The 13,863-nt window shown below is 38.4% G+C and overlaps 1 protein-coding gene across 1 annotated transcript; it reads left to right on the top strand.

The window, feature by feature from the left end:
* Positions 1-1,813: 1,813 nt before the first annotated feature.
* LOC149162399 (uncharacterized) lies at positions 1,814-9,520 on the top strand. Its single transcript, XM_089435178.1, has 3 exons — positions 1,814-3,591; positions 5,869-6,099; positions 9,265-9,520. Exons 1-3 carry the CDS (start codon positions 1,814-1,816, stop codon positions 9,518-9,520), a joined length of 2,265 nt encoding a protein of 754 aa, XP_089291304.1.
* Positions 9,521-13,863: the final 4,343 nt, after the last annotated feature.

The following is a 13,863-nucleotide window of genomic DNA, read 5'->3' as shown; positions in this document are numbered from 1 at the left end:
CATTCCATGCTATGGACGCGTCCAGGAGATCGGGTGGTATTGCTATAGGTTTTTGTAACAAGTCTATGGAGCTCAGAAACCCTTAGGGAGGCAAAGGTTATATTGGTATGGACTTATTCGCCCACTCTCTTGGAACTGATATCCGTATCATTAATGTATATGGCCCTTGTGTGGAGAGGGAAACATTTTGGAGGACCCTTCTTGACTCTGAACTACTACGGGCTGATAATATCATTATGGGAGGAGATTTTAATTTCTCATTGGGATACTGTGAATCCTAGGGTCACTCAGCCCAGGTAGACAGCCTCTCCGACACGATCTCTACCTTACTCAAAGAGCATTAGTGGGTAGACATTCCTCCTGTGAGATTACAGTATACTTGGACTAATAACAGAAGCGGCGATCACAGTCTTGCTAGAAGGCTAGACAGATTTCTTATCAAAGAAGTCTTCCTTACCCTTCATCCTCGCATCAGGCAGTGGGTAGGTATTGGAGGCATATCTGACCATTGGCCCATTTTTTGGAACTGTCAGATAACACTCCGAGGATTAAAAGCCCCTTCAAATTCAATGCCTCCTGGCTCAAGTATCCCTCCTATCTACAAATGGTATCTGAATATTGGAGAACCAACCCCATATTGGACCGGGAGGATCACATTGCTGGTTTTATTAGGAAACTGTCTGATCTTAAGAGGATCTCCAGAAACTGGGCACATCAGAAATGGATAAGTGATGATAATGTGTTGAAGGAAGCAGAACGAGCCATAGCCATATTTGAGGACTCATCTGATGGTACCTTCTTATCACAAGCTAACAAGGACCTATACACTTCCCTTGTCTCAAAGCGCTCCCAAATCCTGAAGGAAAGAGAGGAGAGCTGGGGCCTCAGAAGCAGGGCTATCTGGCTGGCTGAAGGTGACAACAATACTAAATTCTATCATAAGTTTGCTAATGGTAGGAAAGCCATTAACACTATCTAGGAGCTACAAAATGCACAGGGCCAAGTGGTTTCTGCTCAGTAGGGATTGGCTAGGCTCTCCACTTAGCACTTTAAGTCCATCTACAAGGCGCCTAGAGAGGTGAATATCTTGGAGATTATGCAGGTTGCTGAACTCTTCCCTAGATTTGTAGAATAGGAGGACTCGAAGAATCTGTTGATGGAAGTGACAAAGGAAGAACTTGAAGCCACCATTAAATGGTTTAAGAAAGATAAGAGCCCGGGACCTAATGGGTGGACCATTGAATTCTATATTGCTTTCTTTCATATCCTGGGGGATGATTTACTCAGGATTGTGGAGGACTGTAGAAGAAGTGGCAACATTCCCTCGGCCATCAAATCCACTTTTATTGCCCTCATTCCGAAATCTCATTCCCCCACCTCCTTCAATGATTTCAGGCCCATCTCCCTTTGTAACTGTCTGTACAAAATCATTGCTACAATTATCGCAAATCATCTAAAGCCCATTTTGTCTAGGCACATATCTCTTGAGCAATTTTCTTTTCTACAACACCGACAGATACATGAGGCGATTGCCACTACCCAGGAACTTCTTCACACTCTGCAGACAAAGAAGCAGAAAGGCATGATCTTAAAGGTGGACCTATCGAAGGCCTTTGATAGAGCTAATTGGATCTATATCAGATTATTATTGACTCATCTGGGGTTCCCCTTCGCTTACATCAAATGGATTATGAGCTACATCAAGGATGTATCTTACAGTGTCTTACTTAATGGGGAAGCTACACCTTTCTTCCTATCTGAGAGAGGACTCAGGCAGGGTTGCCCCCTCTCCCCACTTCTTTTTTTACTAATAATGGAAGGCTTAAGCAGAACCATCATTTCTGCCCGCAACAGAAATCAGTTGATTGGTATTAAGATTTCGGAGAACTTTTATCTGACCCATCTTTTGTTTGTTGATGACGTCCTGATCTTCTTAAATGTCAGCATTGGTGACTCCTCAGTTCTTCATAATATTTTCAAGCTCTTTCAACAGGAAACCAGGATGATAGTAAATGATGATAAATCAAAAATTAGCATATACGGATGCTCTCAGCATGAGACCATATATACTACCCAGCGCTTCCCCTTCTCTACACTCAACCTGGAAGACGGGCTTAAATACCTGGGCTTCCGGCTAAAGCCTCTTGGATATAGGATTGCAAACTGGACGTGGCTTATTGCGAAAGTGGAAAAACGCTTACAGATCTGGTACCATAAATACCTTTCCCGGGCCGGTAGATTAATTCTCATAAAGGCGGTTATTGAGGCCACACCTGTGTTCTGGATGACTCTAGCATGGATACCGAAAGGCATTCTGAACAGACTCCAAAGTATATGCTGCAGATTTTTATGGAAGGGTAACCAACCCGAGAAAATTTTTGCTTGGGTCAAATGGGATAGAATTGCGTTACCAAAACGATGGGGAGGATGGGGCATAAAAAGGCTTGATCTATTTTCGAAAGCCTTGGCTGCTAAACTTGGCTGGAAACTCATCACCTCCAACAGTCTCTGGTCCAGGGTTGCTCAAGCAAAATACATATGGCCTATGAACTTGATGGATTGGTTTAGGCGGACACAACACTCGATCAACAACATCTCCAACATTTGGAAGGCAATGATAAATGCGCTTCCTCTATTGCGACAAGGAATTACATGGAGAATTAATGAAGGAAATGCAGTTCGTATTGGCACGGATCCATGGGTGGGATGTGGGAACGCACACAGATTGCCAGCTGATTTGATAAGATTCCTGAATAACAGGGGCATCATCTACATCAAGCACATTGGAGATCGTAATAATTCCACTGTTCTACAACAGGTTTGGAAATCGGCACACGACTTGGATATACCTGAGCATTGGCGACCTGACTGGCTACAATATACTGAAGCTCTCACTCAGGCACATATTCGACTGTCTGAGGAACCAGATGAAGTTATTTGGGCATTCGCAAAAAATGGAACATACTCCCCTAAAGAAGGATACATCAGACTCATGGATCCCCATAAACCTCTGTCTATTGACCCGAATTGGAGATCTTTTTGGAAACTCAAGGTTGCCCCTCGTACCCGCCTACTACTGTGGAACATTCTCTTTGACAAGATCCCTACAGGAGCCAATATGATGAAAAGAACATTTCATGGCCCTTTTCGGTGTCATCTTTGTCGACTTGATGAAGAAAACACCAAACACCTCTTCCTAAACTGCCCATCCTCTAAGGAGTTTTGGAACTGTATTTCTACACACTACCCTTCCCTGAACCCCTGGCATGGTAACAACATTCAAGAAGCCTGGAATTCTTGGTGTCAAGCCCACAAAGGAAAAGCCAGGAACATGCCTCTCCTAGCCTGCTGGGCTATTTGGATTGCTAGAAGCCATTCCATATTCAATCTCAAGGACCGTCACTGGCCTTCCATTTTGCTTCATACCATTGCTGATTATGATCTCCTTCCTGAGGATGAAATCATAGCCCCTACGCGCACCATCATACCTGAAATCATAGACAAATCTAAACCATGGGCATACTTTGATGGCTCTACTCAGAAAGCAGGATGTGGTGGGGGAGCCATACTTTTCCTAAATGATTCACACAGGTTTAAAATTCAAATCAACCTGGGCAGGGGTGCTAACAATTTTGCTGAACTCTGTACAGCAAAACATCTCATATACTTTGCCTTAGAACATCATTGCAGTCATCTTCAATTGTTTGGTGATTCAAAAATTGTGTGTAACTAGCTCAACAATGCATCACATTGTAATGCATATACTCTGAGGCATATTCTAGGAGAAGCTCGAAGATTGATAGCCACATTTGACTCTTTTGTCTGTCGACATATTTACAGGGAACAAAACTCGGAGGTTGATCAACGTTCAAAAGAGGCAGTGCATTTACAGGGCAATGGCTGGTTGATACAGGAGGAAATCGATGGTACCTACCATCAATACTACCACAGACCTTTTGTAGAACATGGACAAATTGGGCTATAAGCCCAAGATTTTGATGAACTCATTATATAAATTATGTTTTTCCTATATCTATCTTAATGGTTGTATATACAACAGTATTGGTTTGGTACATAGTATATCTCTCTCTGCGCAGAGACGATACAATTTTGGACCTTGTTCCCTCCTTCTGTTGAGGGAAGCTTTGATACAATATGGTTGATAGCAGACTCCCTGCGTGGAGTAACAACGATTAGCAGTTAAGTTTTTATCTTTATCTAGATAGTTTCACGTATCTTGATAGGCAACCATGCCTCCATATGCATATGCCTCGGCATCTACAAAATGTAATTTCTTATATATTAATAGAAATTACGACTTTTTCCATGGGAAAAAAAGAACAAATAAAAATATATGAAATATACAAAAATAATTATGCAAAACCAACCGTTCGTCATTTAATGAAATGCAATCCACACGAGTTCACAATCACTATGGTGGATACTGAGAATACGTTACTTGAGCAACAAATTTCAAACATTTCCTTAATTTTGTGGCATAAATCCCCAAATTGATAAACATGAACCATTGCAATAGCTATTCAAATATTGAAATAATAAGAGATTTGGGCATTGGATGGTTGGAAATTGTGTACAAAATGAAGAAGACCCTACAATCTTAGTATTTGGATTGGTAGCTTGCACTGGGAGGCCTTTACGAAGGGTGTGTACTACCATATAAGATTCTTTTATAGATAGATAGATACCAGATAGAAGAAGAGGAGAAGCCGAAATAGTCTTGTGTATGTCAAGTAGGGAACCAACAAAACCATTTATCAAGTTCTATGTAAAGTAGGAATAACCAAAACAACAGGGGATTTCTTGGGTTGTATGTCATCACGTTGATCAAACAAGAACAAGTTTTGGATGTTTAGTTTAAAAGCAAGTACCAAAATCATAGCCACAACAAAGAAGGCTCGTAGAGAAGCATCCCGTTGTATATTCCAAAAAAGGTGAAGTGATTTTCCCAAGAAGTAGTTTCGGTCAATTCAAAAAATGTTCTAAAACACGCATCATTCTATAAAGAACAACTTGATTTGAAGGGGGTTGTGGGCAATTATATCGATCCATTTGGGTCAAGAATTCACATTTTTCCTCTAGGTAAATTGATTTCATGTAATGTTCCCTCGAGCTTTGGCTTGGGCACTTTTATCTTCAAGTGGGAGCTAATTCTATGAGAAATAACCTAAATCTAATTTATTCTCATTTCAATGGGAGAGTTGCATAGAAGTAAGTCTAATTTCTCAACTATTGGGACTCAGAATAGCACTACAACTATTTCTTGTTACAATGGAGAATGTATTGAGTTTTGGTTCAAGAAAGGTTACACCTATAGATGTGATATCATGTCATTTTAAAATATCTCAAATACAGATTTAGATACTAATGAATAAATGCGATCAATTGATTTCAACTCATATCTATCAAAATTTTAAACTATTTCTATTCCTATATCTACATGGATGGATCACTGTTTCCAAAGAACTTGTTTAGAAAACCATTCCATCATAGCTAACTCTATCTTTTTGAGATAGTACAAACGACCTAAAGATATATGGTTTTTTTTGGGTGTTGGGTGTAGGACTATCCAGATGTGGAAGAAGTTGTACACTGAGATGGACAAATTACTTGCGACCTAAAATCAAGCGTGGAGCATTCTCCATGCATGAAGATCTCACCATCATTCGTCTCCATGCTGTTCTTGGAAATAAGTAATGCGTTAACTTCTACCTCCTAGCCTATTATAAGATTAAGTTATTGTTTTACACTTTCCATCCATAGGAATTAGAATGATTCATTTCCAAGATTGCATGTGCTTTTCTTACCTTGCCAAAATATTGAAGTCCTTCATTTTATTTTGAATTTTAGATGGTCTGCTATAGCCTCCCATCTTCCTGGAAGAACGGATAACGAGATAAAGAATCACTGGAACACTAAACTGAGAAAAAAACTGCTTTTGATGGGAATCGATCCAGTTACCCACATGTCACTGCCTGCACCAGATATGTTGTCATCTTTCATGGCGCAGTGTTCAGCTGCCATAGCTTCTCTATTGAATTGTGCATTGTCTGAAGCTCAATTAGGACGAATTGCGAGAAAGTATCTGAATTTTCCTCATCACGTGTCTGCTTGCAGTGTTCATCAGTCCTCATGGCACCTATTCCAAATTCTGAAGCTCTTGGGCATACATAACAACCCGGTGTGGGCACATCCATCGGAATCATTATGTTTGACTTCAACTGATCAATTCCCCCAACCCGATGCATTAAGACCGTGTCACAGATTGCAGAACCAGCGTAATCAAGGATTCGTTTCAGGGATGAGGGATGATTCTATCGAGTATAATACGTCTTCTGAAGGATCTATACAATTTTCTGACTTGGAAAAGAATTCAGAAAGAATAAACCAACTCATCAGTATTGATCACAGAAATGATCATCGCATTATACCATCCTTGACAAAGGAGAAACCCTCAACCTTTGAGACATAAATTATTGATTGGAATTGAATGCCCATTCTGATGCCATCTAGCAATATTGTAGCGATAATAAATATCCATCTACTACATCTACAAATTGCTATAACGGAGGATCAGATATTCTAGAAAATACCATTCAATATCACCAAGACAAACTGCATGGATCAATGATGAGAACTTCAGAACCCGTGTCACTGCCAACAACAAGGACAGATCTACAAGAAGACGAAAATAACCACTGGGTTAACTTGTTAAGTTCAATTGAGGACAACACTCCTGATCTTAATTATATAAGGTTACCACTCCCTAGTCAGTAACAACATGTGTTATGGAAATTTCTTTGCATGGTGCTTGTATGCTCTAGAGGATTGCACAATTTGAATGTCGCCTCCCTTATCATTTCACATTGATTAAAGGCACATAAGAATTTCTTTTTCTAATTCTTTGATAGTGCATTTATTTGTTATATTTATTTGAAGGCAACTGGGGATGAAGGTTCTATACCCTTGGCGTAGTTCTGTTGTAGAGAACCATAGTGCGTGGGCACATATTCTACAAACAAGCCACCGTTGACCTTTTCCATCCCTGTTATTGATTTTGGATTGGTTTATTTAGATGGTTCACAAGGTACCAAGAAAAATAGATTCTGGATTGGTTTATTTAGATGGTTCACAAGGTACCAAGAAAATTTGACAAAAAGGAACAAAGGGTTGGCCACCTAATTTTGGATCTTATGTTTACACACTAAAACTATATTCAAAGACTGATAGTGAACTATATTATTTTACATTGTACATTGTAGGATTAATTCAAATGTATGGAAGCAAAACTTGTGCCAGAGTCAGGTGTCCTTGAGGGCATTAATATAGATGATATTGAAAAGGCAGGAGAGTGTCTTGCATTTTAGGATGGATGTGCAAACTTCTTTGAAAAAATCCTAACGAAGATGGATGATTTAAATGTGGGAGTGCACATAACTTTTGTTTGTTGGGGTGGAGATATCATTAGGGCCAATTTTTCATCAAGTGGTTTGGATGGTTTACAAATTCATTCAAATAAACTTACCTTTGTGGAATCAGCCTCGACCAATGGTATTGATAGGTGTGTTGAGTCCCTAGTTAATAAACATGGCAATCTCTGCTTCACGGCAAGAAGCCTCATGGGTTAACCTAAGGGGAAAGGAGTGTAGAGTAGGGGGGACAACAACATATTTGGTCATGGTGGCACTTTCAAGAATCTTTTTTTGAAACTCCATGCTCTTTCCCGTGAAATCATGGCAGTTTCTATGAAATTGTGAAATGATACCTGTAACAAGACACCTCCACCATATAAATCTGTTTCGGTGCACATAAATAATATATCAGTATACTCGCCATGGCACAAATTAGGGGAAAAATCCATACCATTTCACCCACAACAACTACCATTCCCTGTATTGTAAATACAAGTGCAACAGTCTCAAGGAATCATGACCACCATACACTGGTTAGCAAACAAAAGTATTCCATCTTTATGCTATTAAATTCCCTAATCTCTGCAAAATCAAAGGGCAACTTATGAAAAAAATTTGTACAGTTATACAAATTTGTATCGATACCTGACCTCCTCTTCTTCTCTACTATTGTGAGTGATTTCTTCGGAATTGTGCATAGCATTTACATTGTTCATCACTACTGCGAAGATATGACTGACTTCTACACAAAATTTATAGTCTCAATGAACATTAAAACCCGAGAGAGTTAGTTAGTTAGTTAATGAGTTGGGTAACAGTGGACAGGGTGTATCTGAGGGTGGAAAAGATTTGAATCGTCTAACATCATATCAGACAGGCATAAGGAAGTTCTTCCCATAGGTAACGCCTTACGACGTAATAAAATTTGTGTCATGGCAACGTCTGCGTTTTAAATGTGCATGATCGCTTGCATTTTTAAGCAAATATAATCTATCACCAGACCTCCATTTGTTGATTATTGTTTTCAAATCGCTTGGAGTTTTGAAATCATCTCACTTAATATATGGTCGCTTCACTAGATGTGCATGGTCGCCTGCAGTGTTTAATGAATCTATTCTATTGGGTGCCCTTCGTTTCTTATTATTATTTTCATCATCCCTGCAATTCTCCACATCCAATGTCATAGCCTACAGTCGTCACCCCTGCTCCCTCAACTGAGGCGACTTCTTCTGCCTCCACCTCTTGTCCCTGCTACAATGTTTTTATCAATCATTGTGGCCTCGACTATAAACACACCTTTGCGACTTGTCTCTACCGTCGGCTTCATGACCAAGGAGTGCAAGTATTTATGGACGACCAAGAATTGATAGAGGGATATAACATTAATTCTCAATTACTAGCCGTCATTAAAGGAGCCTCCATCCAGGTTGGCATATTCTCTCCTACTTATGAAAAATTAGAGTGGTGCCTTAATGAGCTAGTCCTCATGGTAAAATCGGTGGCCACTGTTATTCCCGTGTTTTATGGTGTTGATCCTTCTATGCTCTGTTGGACGGTCAAAGGCGGAGCGTACGGTGAAGATGTCGAGAACCTCTAGTAGAATACAACATGTGACCCTCATACTAGTAAAGAAAAACCATGCTATGACTGAGAGACCATTCAAATTTGGAGAGATGCGCTTTCTCATGTTGTGGGTATAAGCGGTTTTGTGATGCGTGGGTAAGCTAGATCTCATCTCTCTCTTCCAATACATTTTAGTTTTCAATTTGTTAGAGTGATATAAGGTGATAGTCTTTTTTTCGCTACTTATATCATTCTCTCAACTAATACACAGAGATGAGTATGACGTCTTGGAGAAGTTCATGCAAGGAGTTGTGAAGAAAGTTCCAAAAGTAACGTTGGATGTGGCAAAATATCCAACTGGGTTGGGTGAGAAATTGCAAGATTTTGGAAGGACGATCCAATCGAAGCAACGGGAGTTGGAGACTGTGAGGGCTACGGTTGTAGTGATTGTGGGTGCAGGCAGGCTTGGTAAAACTACTCTGGCTAAACTTTTTTCAACCTCAAAAGGTCACATTATAGAGAATTAGTATTTTTATCTAATGTTTGAGAAACTTGTTGGAAATATTAATTCCAACCACCGCCTTAAACACACTTATAACCACCATACTTTCCCAATCAACCTTTGCAGGTTGCAATTTTGTTTGCAGGTGGAAGGACTAAAGTTCTGAGCAGAAGTATAACACTGACCCATTTTGCAACACATCAGAGAGTTAAATCACTTAATGAATTTTTGTAAATACGTATGGGAAAACATTCACTCCGTGACTGTTATCTACACTCCACAACACCTGCAAGTTCAGAAAATCATTTATTATGTAAAATTTCCCATACTATGTATTAATGTTTTCATATGCCATGAACTAATGAGTCAAAGTTGTATGTTTTGATAAATATGAATGTAAAATTCATTTGTAGAGTTGAGCGAGAGAGGGTGTAATTCTGAGAGGTGAAGAGAAAATCATAGAGCAAATTTTGGTGGGCGCATGAAAACAACAGTTACTGTGTGTTACTCTGCAACCCCTGGTGAAGTGTAAATTGTTGTAAACCTTGTTTCTACTTAGTGAATGAGTTGCAGTTTCATATGAATGTATTTTCATGCATTACAATTTATTCCAAAGTTTTATTGTGTTGCTCCAATATTTACTCTATTTTCTATCAGTTAAATTTCCGTGTCATTTAAGCCTCTGTCCAGTTGCGATTTTCTTGTCGCAACTAGATATTTGACTTGTCACAAATGATTTTTTGAAGCAAACTCCTCTCCTCTGCCCCCTGTAAAATTTCCTAACATGGTATCAAATCAGGTTAAACTTTTTTAGTGTAAAAACAAGTGTTTTTTACTAGCAATTAAAAATGGTTTTGAGGGCATATTTTTTAAGCATATTTACCAATAGGTAGAAAGTTTTTTTTTCACTCAGAAATGGAAACATCAAGCACAAGCTTGACTAATCCTCAAATACCTCAATTTAATGGGAAAAATTATGATTATTGGGCTATTACAATGAAGGCCCTGTTTTCTTCTCAAGACATTTGGGATTTGGTGGAGAATGGTTTTCAAGAACCAGCAGATGCAACAACATACAATGCCTTGTCTCAAGAAGAAATGGATTTGTTGAGGGACAATAGGAAGAAGGATGAAAAATCCCTCTTCTACATTTTTCAAGAAGTTCATGAAAGTATTTTCCCAAGGATTGCAACAACAACGAAGTCCAAGCAAGCATGGGACACCCTCCAGACAACCTACCAAGGCATGGAAAAAGTGAAGACAACAAAGCTACAAATGCTAAGGAGAGACTTTGAGACACTTTGTATGAAAGAGTCTGAGAATGTAGACTCATTTTTTACACCTATAATTGGAGTGGTTACTCAAATCAGGTCTCATGGTGAGACACTTGAGGAAAGGATAATAGTTGAGAAAGTTTTGAAAACTCTGCCAGCAAGGTTTGATTCCTTTGATTCCATTATTTTGGTCATAGAAGAGACAAAGGATCTCTCATAGTTCTCAGTGGATGAGCTTCATGAATCACTGATTTCTCATGAACATAGACTGAATAGAGCAAAAATCTCCTGAATGGAGCATGCCTTCAAGGCACAAGTATCATTTGGTCAAGGTAGAGGCAGAGGAAGATCATATGATAGAGGAAGAGGAAGAAGCCCACACAGAGGTGGAAGAAGCAACACTTCAAGCTCAAGTGGAAGGGGCAGCAATCAAAATCCAAGTCAAGACCTAAGCCAAAATCAAGCATAAGGTCAGAGGTATGATAAATCTCAAGTTCAATGTCATTACTGTAAGAAGTGTGGTCATTATGCAAATGAATGTAGAAAGAAGAAATATGACATTAGTAACAAACTGTTGAGGCCTCGAAAATCGTTGCTTCAACACAAAGGGAAAACCACCCGATTCGGACCTTAAGACAACTCCTTTTCCATTTAGGTAGTGGCTCTGACTGGATTTTATGGGACCAATTTCCCAATGAAAGGTGATTGAATGAGTGTGTAATGCTTATAGTCAATTGAAATAGATGAATTTGCAGTAATGAATTAAATGGAAAAATATATGTATTAATTTACTCTATAACCTGGGATGCTTAACTTTTATCTAGATGCGATCTATAATGATTTTCCTTAGTAAATGGCAATATAGATTGTTCAGAGACCAATGCAAATGAAACTATTTCAAGATTATTAGTTTGATTAAATAGTTAATCAAAACAATGTGTAAAATAATATCACATTTAGAATATCACAACAAGTTGCTTAACATGTATAAAAATATCAATGGCATCATGATCAGTGGTGAATACATGTAACATTCTTTAAATATCAAGTAATAAGCAATTTGAAAAGATAAATTTACTATTTACTTATGAACAAAACAGAGGTACAATGATAGAAATACCAAATGCACTTCGCTCAGCTCATAAAAGAAATAACAATAGTTTAGTCCTTCTCACAAAGATGATTCCGGGAGTACAGTAGTGCAACTTCTCAAAATTCTTTATGAAAATTCGAAAAACAATGTTCCAGTTGTTCTATTGAGAAAAGTATGAAAGTACAATAGTGCGAGCTTTCGTAAGCCTTTCTTCATAAAATTCAAGACCTTTATTTGATACAACAAGTAAGATTAAATAGAAGAAAACAACTCTAATCTATTATGCAGAGCATTGAGGGCATTTTGGTAGAAGTTTCTGAAAATGGTATGTTGTCATCATTAGCTTCATTTGTTCCATCGAATTCTTTGGATGTCTGTCTGTCTATTTGAATTGATCTGCCACTGATCAGCACAACTGTCTTTCTCTGTCATGAACTTGAACATGGCAAACAAGAATCGATAAGATGGAAATAAATGAGACTGATAAGTGAGTTTTATTTGAAACAAATCACTTTTGCAGGAAATCAAGAAAATGTAGAGCGCAATAAATTCGACACAGACATCATGGAGAGGAATGCTAAGTGAGGAGGCGGAGATTTATGGCTTATCAGAAATTAGAGTTTTGGGGAAGGACTTTAGAACAATCGCAATCAGTATAGCCCGAGAGTACTTCATATAAAATCCAAAAAGGGGGCTTTCTCAAATAAAATCGCAATTGCAGTCGGAATGGGCAGGAAACAGAGAAACAATGTTATTTTGTTATTTGTGATAGTCGTAGACACGGGGATTTAAATGAATTGCAGCGTATAATTCTATTGTGTCTGGTGTAATCGTTATCGCAATGGGCAGGAGTCTTTGGAAACTGCGATAGTTTCGGATGTGAGATTTTAATGAAATGGATTTTATAATCCCGCCGGGTCTGGTTATATCTCATATCGAAAATCGGCAGGGGTGAAGGATTTATTATAAGCTATGTCCCTATGAAACTTGCGATTGCGGGGTCCCGGGGTGATGTCAGGGATGTCATCATAGTGACATCACTATGACGTGGCGAATGACGCAGAATGGTGACGTGGAAAATGATGTGGCAATTGACAAGTGACGTGGAGATGATGTGGATCTGATGTCATTGTTGACATCATATCACAATCGGCGTTGGGATGAGGTATGACTCTTTTAGAATTTTGTGAATGTGGTATAGGCCTCAGACACGATATAAATATAAATCGCAATGTATAATTCCAGCAGATCTAGGCCTTATCGCATATCACAATAGGAAAAGGCAATGGTTCTTGCGATAGCTCTGGATGTGTGGTTTAAATGAGATTGATTTTATAATCCCGTGGGTCCGGGCTTAATCGCATATCGCAATCGGTGGTGGGTATGGACTTAAGCTTAATTTTAGAACCTGTTGTAGTCACAGACGCGAGGTTTTATGATTTGTATTGGATAGATGCGATGTGAGGAAGCGGGAAGTCAAAGTTTGTTAAGATTTGAACTTTAGGGGAATAAAACTTCGATTTATTTTGTTTATATTACCCATATTTTTGAATATTTAAGGTTTTTGAAGCCTAAGTATAGTTTGTGTCTCGAGGGCTATTTAATTTGTTTTTGTTTGTTTGTTGGAATAACCAAAGTTTAATATTTGGGTTTTAATTAAAAAGCCTAAGTATTAAACTTTAATTATAAGATTTTTTAAGATGAAGGGTTCCTATTTTAATATAATAAATTTCATAGGAAATTTGTAATACATTAAAATGGGGGTTGTTGAACAGTACAACAATTGGCGATTCACTGGAAGAACCAGTTATCTTTTATAAATGAAAATTTCCAAAAATCAGTAAAAATAATCTAAGAAGTGAACACTGCTTTTCAAAACATTTAGATAAATAAAATTACTCTGACTGTAAAACTCATTAACTTGCAATATCTTTTAAAAACCTTTTGTGAATGAAAAACACCTATTTACTTGTATCAGTCATTAATCAGTTTATAAAAATA

The sequence above is a fragment of the Pinus tabuliformis genome, chromosome 5_2 (assembly GCF_031772625.1).
Source record: "Pinus tabuliformis cultivar Carrire ecotype Pingquan chromosome 5_2, CPIR1, whole genome shotgun sequence".
NCBI classification, from domain to species: domain Eukaryota; kingdom Viridiplantae; phylum Streptophyta; class Pinopsida; order Pinales; family Pinaceae; genus Pinus; species Pinus tabuliformis.
This window is presented reverse-complemented; position numbering and strand designations above follow the sequence as displayed.

Coding starts and splice junctions, on each gene's coding strand:
- LOC149162399 (XM_089435178.1), top strand. CDS start 1,814: ATGGAAGGCTTAAGCAGAACCATCATTTCTGCCCGCAACAGAAATCAG. Junction 3,592..5,868: donor TTCCTAAATGATTCACACAG/GTTTAAAATTCA, acceptor TTTGAATTTTAG/ATGGTCTGCTATAGCCTCCC. Junction 6,100..9,264: donor TTAGGACGAATTGCGAGAAA/GTATCTGAATTT, acceptor ACTAATACACAG/AGATGAGTATGACGTCTTGG.